Consider the following 10000-nt stretch of genomic DNA (forward strand, 5'->3'; position numbering starts at 1 on the left):
CTGAGACACTACTGTCTCACTGTAAGACTACTTTACTGAGACACTACTGTCTCACTGTGAGACTACTTTACTGAGACACTACTGTCTCACTGTGAGACTACTTTACTGAGACACTACTGTCTCACTGTGAGACTACTTTACTGAGACACTACTGTCTCACTGTGAGACTACTTTACTGAGACACTACTGTCTCACTGTAAGACTACTTTACTGAGACACTACTGTCTCACTGTGAGACTACTTTACTGAGACACTACTGTCTCACTGTAAGACTACTTTACTGAGACACTACTGTCTCACTGTGAGACTACTTTACTGAGACACTACTGTCTCACTGTGATCCTACTTTACTGAGACACTACTGTCTCACTGTGAGACTACTTTACTGAGACACTACTGTCTCACTGTAAGACTACTTTACTGAGACACTACTGTCTCACTGTAAGACTACTTTACTGAGACACTACTGTCTCACTGTGAGACTACTTTACTGAGACACTACTGTCTCACTGTGAGACTACTTTACTGAGACACTACTGTCTCACTGTGAGACTACTTTACTGAGACACTACTGTCTCACTGTGAGACTACTTTACTGAGACACTACTGTCTCACTGTGAGACTACTTTACTGAGACACTACTGTCTCACTGTGATCCTACTTTACTGAGACACTACTGTCTCACTGTAAGACTACTTTACTGAGACACTACTGTCTCACTGTGAGACTACTTTACTGAGACACTAGTGTCTCACTGTAAGACTACTTTACTGAGACACTACTGTCTCACTGTGAGACTACTTTACTGAGACACTAGTGTCTCACTGTGAGACTACTTTACTGAGACACTACTGTCTCACTGTAAGACTACTTTACTGAGACACTACTGTCTCACTGTGAGACTACTTTACTGAGACACTAGTGTCTCACTGTAAGACTACTTTACTGAGACACTACTGTCTCACTGTGAGACTACTTTACTGAGACACTACTGTCTCACTGTGATCCTACTTTACTGAGACACTACTGTCTCACTGTGAGACTACTTTACTGAGACACTACTGTCTCACTGTGAGACTACTTTACTGAGACACTACTGTCTCACTGTGAGACTACTTTACTGAGACACTACTGTCTCACTGTGATCCTACTTTACTGAGACACTACTGTCTCACTGTGAGACTACTTTACTGAGACACTACTGTCTCACTGTGATCCTACTTTACTGAGACACTAGTGTCTCACTGTAAGACTACTTTACTGAGACACTACTGTCTCACTGTAAGACTACTTTACTGAGACACTACTGTCTCACTGTGAGACTACTTTACTAAGACACTAGTGTCTCACTGTAAGACTACTTTACTGAGACACTACTGTCTCACTGTGAGACTACTTTACTGAGACACTACTGTCTCACTGTGAGACTACTTTACTGAGACACTACTGTATCACTGTGAGACTACTTTACTGAGACACTACTGTCTCACTGTAAGACTACTTTACTGAGACACTACTGTCTCACTGTAAGACTACTTTACTGAGACACTACTGTCTCACTGTAAGACTACTTTACTGAGACACTACTGTCTCACTGTGATCCTACTTTACTGAGACACTACTGTCTCACTGTAAGACTACTTTACTGAGACACTACTGTCTCACTGTGAGACTACTTTACTGAGACACTACTGTCTCACTGTGAGACTACTTTACTGAGACACTACTGTCTCACTGTGAGACTACTTTACTGAGACACTACTGTCTCACTGTAAGACTACTTTACTGAGACACTACTGTCTCACTGTGAGACTACTTTACTGAGACACTACTGTCTCACTGTGAGACTACTTTACTGAGACACTACTGTCTCACTGTGAGACTACTTTACTGAGACACTACTGTCTCACTGTGAGACTACTTTACTGAGACACTACTGTCTCACTGTGAGACTACTTTACTGAGACACTACTGTCTCACTGTGAGACTACTTTACTGAGACACTACTGTCTCACTGTAAGACTACTTTACTGAGACACTACTGTCTCACTGTGAGACTACTTTACTGAGACACTACTGTCTCACTGTAAGACTACTTTACTGAGACACTACTGTCTCACTGTGAGACTACTTTACTGAGACACTACTGTCTCACTGTAAGACTACTTTACTGAGACACTACTGTCTCACTGTGAGACTACTTTACTGAGACACTACTGTCTCACTGTGAGACTACTTTACTGAGACACTAGTGTCTCACTGTGAGACTACTTTACTGAGACACTACTGTCTCACTGTGAGACTACTTTACTGAGACACTAGTGTCTCACTGTGAGACTACTTTACTGAGACACTACTGTCTCACTGTAAGACTACTTTACTGAGACACTACTGTCTCACTGTGAGACTACTTTACTGAGACACTACTGTCTCACTGTAAGACTACTTTACTGAGACACTACTGTCTCACTGTGAGACTACTTTACTGAGACACTACTGTCTCACTGTGAGACTACTTTACTGAGACACTACTGTCTCACTGTGAGACTACTTTACTGAGACACTACTGTCTCACTGTGAGACTACTTTACTGAGACACTACTGTCTCACTGTAAGACTACTTTACTGAGACACTACTGTCTCACTGTGAGACTACTTTACTGAGACACTACTGTCTCACTGTGAGACTACTTTACTGAGACACTACTGTCTCACTGTGAGACTACTTTACTGAGACACTACTGTCTCACTGTAAGACTACTTTACTGAGACACTACTGTCTCACTGTGAGACTACTTTACTGAGACACTAGTGTCTCACTGTGAGACTACTTTACTGAGACACTACTGTCTCACTGTGAGACTACTTTACTGAGACACTACTGTCTCACTGTGAGACTACTTTACTGAGACACTACTGTCTCACTGTGAGACTACTTTACTGAGACACTACTGTATCACTGTAAGACTACTTTACTGAGACACTACTGTCTCACTGTAAGACTACTTTACTGAGACACTACTGTCTCACTGTGAGACTACTTTACTGAGACACTACTGTCTCACTGTGAGACTACTTTACTGAGACACTACTGTCTCACTGTAAGACTACTTTACTGAGACACTACTGTCTCACTGTAAGACTACTTTACTGAGACACTACTGTCTCACTGTGAGACTACTTTACTGAGACACTACTGTCTCACTGTGAGACTACTTTACTGAGACACTACTGTCTCACTGTAAGACTACTTTACTGAGACACTACTGTCTCACTGTGAGACTACTTTACTGAGACACCTACTGTCTCACTGTAAGACTACTTTACTGAGACACTACTGTCTCACTGTAAGACTACTTTACTGAGACACTACTGTCTCACTGTGAGACAACTTTACTGAGACACTACTGTCTCACTGTGAGACTACTTTACTGAGACACTACTGTCTCACTGTGAGACTACTTTACTGAGACACTACTGTCTCACTGTGAGACTACTTTACTGAGACACTACTGTCTCACTGTGAGACTACTTTACTGAGACACTACTGTCTCACTGTGAGACTACTTTACTGAGACACTACTGTCTCACTGTGAGACTACTTTACTGAGACACTACTGTCTCACTGTGAGACTACTTTACTGAGACACTACTGTCTCACTGTGAGACTACTTTACTGAGACACTACTGTCTCACTGTGAGACTACTTTACTGAGACACTACTGTCTCACTGTGAGACTACTTTACTGAGACACTACTGTCTCACTGTGAGACTACTTTACTGAGACACTACTGTCTCACTGTGAGACTACTTTACTGAGACACTACTGTCTCACTGTGAGACTACTTTACTGAGACACTACTGTCTCACTGTGATCCTACTTTACTGAGACACTACTGTCTCACTGTGAGACTACTTTACTGAGACACTACTGTCTCACTGTGAGACTACTTTACTGAGACACTACTGTCTCACTGTGAGACTACTTTACTGAGACACTACTGTCTCACTGTGAGACTACTTTACTGAGACACTACTGTCTCACTGTGAGACTACTTTACTGAGACACTACTGTCTCACTGTGAGACTACTTTACTGAGACACTAGTGTCTCACTGTGAGACTACTTTACTGAGACACTAGTGTCTCACTGTGAGACTACTTTACTGAGACACTACTGTCTCACTGTGAGACTACTTTACTGAGACACTACTGTCTCACTGTGAGACTACTTTACTGAGACACTACTGTCTCACTGTGAGACTACTTTACTGAGACACTACTGTCTCACTGTGAGACTACTTTACTGAGACACCTACTGTCTCACTGTGAGACTACTTTACTGAGACGCTACTGTCTCACTGTGAGACTACTTTACTGAGACACTACTGTCTCACTGTGAGACTACTTTACTGAGACACTACTGTCTCACTGTAAGACTACTTTACTGAGACACTACTGTCTCACTGTGAGACTACTTTACTGAGACACTACTGTCTCACTGTGAGACTACTTTACTGAGACACTACTGTCTCACTGTGAGACTACTTTACTGAGACACTACTGTCTCACTGTGAGACTACTTTACTGAGACACTACTGTCTCACTGTGAGACTACTTTACTGAGACACTACTGTCTCACTGTGAGACTACTTTACTGAGACACTACTGTCTCACTGTGAGACTACTTTACTGAGACACTACTGTCTCACTGTGAGACTACTTTACTGAGACACTACTGTCTCACTGTGAGACTACTTTACTGAGACACTACTGTCTCACTGTGAGACTACTTTACTGAGACACTACTGTCTCACTGTGAGACTACTTTACTGAGACACTACTGTCTCACTGTGAGACTACTTTACTGAGACACTACTGTCTCACTGTGAGACTACTTTACTGAGACACTACTGTCTCACTGTGAGACTACTTTACTGAGACACTACTGTCTCACTGTGAGACTACTTTACTGAGACACTACTGTCTCACTGTGAGACTACTTTACTGAGACACTACTGTCTCACTGTGAGACTACTTTACTGAGACACTAGTGTCTCACTGTGAGACTACTTTACTGAGACACTACTGTCTCACTGTGAGACTACTTTACTGAGACACTACTGTCTCACTGTGAGACTACTTTGCTGAGACACTACTGTCTCACTGTGAGACTACTTTACTGAGACACTACTGTCTCACTGTGAGACTACTTTACTGAGACACTACTGTCTCACTGTGAGACTACTTTACTGAGACACTACTGTCTCACTGTAAGACTACTTTACTGAGACACTAGTGTCTCACTGTGAGACTACTTTACTGAGACACTACTGTCTCACTGTAAGACTAAACGTCTTTACATACGTGTATGTAAACACTTGACACTTGCATGTCATTTAGGTAACTAACATTTAGATAGCATGTCATTTAGGTAACTAACATTTAGATAGCATGTCATTTAGATAGCATGTCATTTAGATAGCATGTCATTTAAATAGCATGTCATTTAGGTAGCATGTCATTTAGATAGCATGTCATTTAAATAGCATGTCATTTAAATAGCATGTCATTTACATAGCATGTCATTTAGGTAGCATGTCATTTAGATAGCATGTCATTTAAATAGCATGTCATTTAGGTAGCATGTCATTTACATAGCATGTCATTTAGGTAGCATGTCATTTAGATAGCATGTCATTTAGATAGCTAACATTTAGATAGCATGTCATTTAAATAGCATGTCATTTAGATAGCATGTCATTTAGATAGCTAACATTTAGATAGCATGTCATTTAGATAGCATGTCATTTAAATAGCATGTCATTTAGATAGCATGTCATTTAGATAGCTAACATTTAGATAGCATGTCATTTAGGTAGCATGTCATTTAGATAGCATGTCATTTAGATAGCTAACATTTAGATAGCATTTCATTTAGGTAACTAACATTTAGATAGCATGTCATTTAGATAGCATGTCATTTAGATAGCATGTCATTTAGGTAGCATGTCATTTAGATAGCATGTCATTTAGATAGCTAACATTTAAATAGCATGTCATTTAGATAGCATGTCATTTAGATAGCATGTCATTTAGATAGCTAACATTTAAATAGCATGTCATTTAGATAGCATGTCATTTAGATAGCTAACATTTAAATAGCATGTCATTTAGATAGCATGTCATTTAGGTAGCATGTCATTTAGATAGCTAACATTTAAATAGCATGTCATTTAGATAGCATGTCATTTAGGTAGCATGTCATTTAGGTAGCTAAGATTTAGATAGCATGTCATTTAAATAGCATGTCATTTAGGTAGCATGTCATTTAGGTAGCATGTCATTTAGGTAGCATGTCATTTAGATAGCATGTCATTTAAATAGCATGTCATTTAGGTAGCATGTCATTTAGGTAGCATGTCATTTAGGTAGCATGTCATTTAGATAGCATGTCATTTAGGTCATTTAGATAGCATGTCATTTAGATAGCATGTCATTTAGGTAGCATGTCATTTAGATAGCATGTCATTTAGATAGCATGTCATTTAGGTCATTTAGATAGCATGTCATTTAGGTAGCATGTCATTTAGGTAGCATGTCATAGGTAGCATGTCATTTAGGTAGCATGTCATTTAGGTAGCATGTCATTTAGATAGCATGTCATTTAGGTAGCATGTCATAGGTAGCATGTCATTTAGGTAGCATGTCATTTAGATAGCATGTCATTTAGGTCATTTAGATAGCATGTCATTTAGATAGCATGTCATTTAGGTAGCATGTCATTTAGGTAGCATGTCATAGGTAGCATGCCATTTAGGTAGCTAACATTTAGATAACAAGTCATTTAGATAGCATATCATTTAGGTAGCTAACATTTAAATAGCATGTCATTTAAATAGCATGTCATTTAGATAGCATGTCATTTAGATAGCTAACATTTAAATAGCATGTCATTTAGATAGCATGTCATTTAGATAGCTAACATTTAAATAGCATGTCATTTAGGTAGCATGTAACCTCGCGTCACCAGTCTTTCCACCTCGGAGGAAAGCCTGGTATGCGTTATTAAAGACCTGTGTGATCCGGTCTAGGCCACGCCTACTGAAAAACATAATAATAATAATTCTCTTTCCGGATTCTGCCCATCCGGTTTTGCGGTGCCGCTTTGTTTTGGTTCACCAATCCCTATTTACATGGAATAGAATTTCCCCGTGGGATAATACAGACGCTAAATAGTCACCGGAAAGTGCACACACATTTATATTTAAAAAATAAGCTAAACTAGTTTAGTAAAATAGTTTAGTGAGACACTACAGTACCTAACCCATTGCTAGACACAGTACCTAACCCATTGCTAGACACAGTACCTAACCCATTGCTAGACACAGTACCTAACCCACTGCTAGACACAGTACCTAACCCACTGCTAGACACAGTACCTAACCCACTGCTAGACACAGTACCTAACCCATTGCTAGACACAGTACCTAACCCACTGCTAGACACAGTACCTAACCCACTGCTAGACACAGTACCTAACCCACTGCTAGACACAGTACCTAACCCACTGCTAGACACAGTACCTAACCCACTGCTAGACACAGTACCTAACCCACTGCTAGGCACAGTACCTGGGGCGGCCATTGCTGAATGGTTAGTGAGCCCGCCTAGGGAGCCAGACACCCTGGTTGCCCCAGGTTCGATTCCAGGCCAGGTCAGCATATGTGTCGATGAAATGAAATTTGTCCCTGAGCAAGACTCTTAACCCCTAATTGCTCACAGGTTCTCATTGGAAACAAGACCGCAAGGACTTTCATGAACGACCTGTTAAAAGGAATTATCCTTATCCTTATACCTAACCCACTGCTAGACACAGTACCTAACCCCAGTGCTTTAGTCCAAGTATGAGATGCATAGATGGACAGACAGACAGACAGACAGACAGACAGACAGACAGACAGACAGACAGACCTTTAGAGATGAGTTTATCGATGTCCACATCCATGCCTTGGAAGTAGCATTTCCTCCACAGTCCGCTGTAGGTGGAGAATAGTGGCCGGCCGCACTCCGTCTCCAGGATGCCCATCCCCAGGATGGCCCTCCAGTTCTCCAGGAGCTCCTCCTCCCTGGAGCCTACGTGGATGGGCTTCATCAGGGCCAGGTTCCTCTTTCCCTGTCTGGAGAACATAACCAGAAACAGATGTTCTAATGAGGGCCAGGTTCCTCTTACCCTGTCTTGAGGTTAGGGTTAGGGTTATCCCACGATTTGTGTTACCCATGTTTCCACCCAGTGCCAATTGCCTATGTAATCCTGGGCGCTACTCTCCCTCTGCCAGCCTAGGGAGAGCCCATAACTGAGCTCATGCTTCCTTCAATGCATGAGGAGCTAGCAAGGGGGGAGTTTCCCCGGTAGGACGTATAGCTTCATATCACCTGACAGGGGGGAGTTTCCCCGGTAGGACGTAGCTTCTTATCACCTGACAGGGGGGAGTTTCCCCGGTAGGACGTAGCTTCTTATCACCTGACAGGGGGGAGTTTCCCCGGTAGGACGTATAGCTTCTTATCACCTGACAGGGGGAGTTTCCCCGGTAGGACGTATAGCTTCTTATCACCTGACAGGGGGGAGTTTCCCCGGTAGGACGTAGCTTCTTATCACCTGACAGGGGGGAGTTTCCCCGGTAGGACGTAGCTTCTTATCACCTGACAGGGGGGAGTTTCCCCGGTAGGACGTAGCTTCTTATCACCTGACAGGGGGGAGTTTCCCCGGTAGGACGTAGCTTCTTATCACCTGACAGGGGGGAGTTTCCCCGGTAGGACGTATAGCTTCTTATCACCTGACAGGGGGGAGTTTCCCCGGTAGGACGTATAGCTTCTTATCACCTGACAGGGGGGAGTTTCCCCGGTAGGACGTATAGCTTCTCATCACCTGACAGGGGGGAGTTTCCCCGGTAGGACGTAGCGCGTGGAAGGAACACGTTATTGTGGTGTTCAGGTGGTGTATATCTTACCCCTGTGCGGTGAGTCAGATGGTATATATTATGGTGTGGTGGTCAGGTGGTCAGGTGGCCAGATGTCATAATATCTTACCCGTGTGCGGGGCTGCTGTCGTGCACCAGGGGCAGGTGGTAGATGGGCATGTCTCGGTTCTTCTGGTCGTTGGAGTCGTTCCCGTACTTGTCACAGTTCTCCTTGTGGCCGTGGGTGTCCGTCTCGTACCAGTGGTCAGAGAAGATGGCGGTGACCAGCAGCAGGAGAGACAGAGCCGACCCGCTCAGACTGACCGCCGTCACACTGACCACGGCCCGCCTCTCCATGACCGACTGACCGCCAGCCTGCCAACAGACCAATCAAAATGCAGCAAACAGCCTGTTAATGACCAATCACAATGCAGCAAACAGCCTGTTAATGACCAATCACAATGCAGCAAACAGCCTGTTAATGACCAATCACAATACAACAAACAGCCTGTTAATGGACCAATCACAATGTCTAAATGAATGTTTGTAAACAAACAAACAGCCTGTTAATGGACCAATTAGATGTCTGAATGAATGTTTGTAAACAAACAAACAGCCTGTTAATGGACCAATCATAATGTCTGAATGTTTGTGTAAATAACATCATTCCTGGTAAAATGTACGGACGTGTTAACAATATAAAATAAAGTGTTCGCAACATAACGAACCCGTGGATGTTTATGACAAAATCATATGTTTCTAATAGTCAATAACAATATAATAAGTGTCCTGTTCATTCACAATTATTAATATTATTATTAATAATTGTTTTTTTTAAACAGTGGAACATGTTAAAAACTAAAATGACATTTCAGATAAGATGATGTAATATGATGACACATAACTTAAATAGACACAAAGAAATGAATCCATACCAAGAATCAAAACAAAATAATGGCTCAAAATAGATTAGATTGAATAACTTTACACAGAAAATAGCCGATCTACAAGCTCCACAACATATGGTGTGAGCCTGTAGA

The 10000-nt window shown here is 42.1% G+C and overlaps 1 protein-coding gene across 1 annotated transcript in view; it reads right to left on the reverse strand.

Annotated features, from left to right (window-relative positions):
- tmem178a (transmembrane protein 178a) overlaps positions 1-10000 on the reverse strand; it is an 18164-nt gene that overhangs the window by 7640 nt on the left and 524 nt on the right. Inside the window, exons 2-3 of the mRNA XM_084081589.1 lie at positions 9091-9335; positions 7975-8180 (exon numbers count right to left, since the gene is read on the reverse strand). Of these exons, the coding sequence (XP_083937715.1) occupies positions 7975-8180; positions 9091-9335 (451 nt within the window). The remainder of the gene's footprint in view (positions 1-7974; positions 8181-9090; positions 9336-10000) is intronic.

The sequence above is a fragment of the Gymnoscopelus microlampas genome, assembly GCF_963454915.1.
Source record: "Gymnoscopelus microlampas genome assembly, chromosome: 2".
Taxonomy (NCBI): domain Eukaryota; kingdom Metazoa; phylum Chordata; class Actinopteri; order Myctophiformes; family Myctophidae; genus Gymnoscopelus; species Gymnoscopelus microlampas.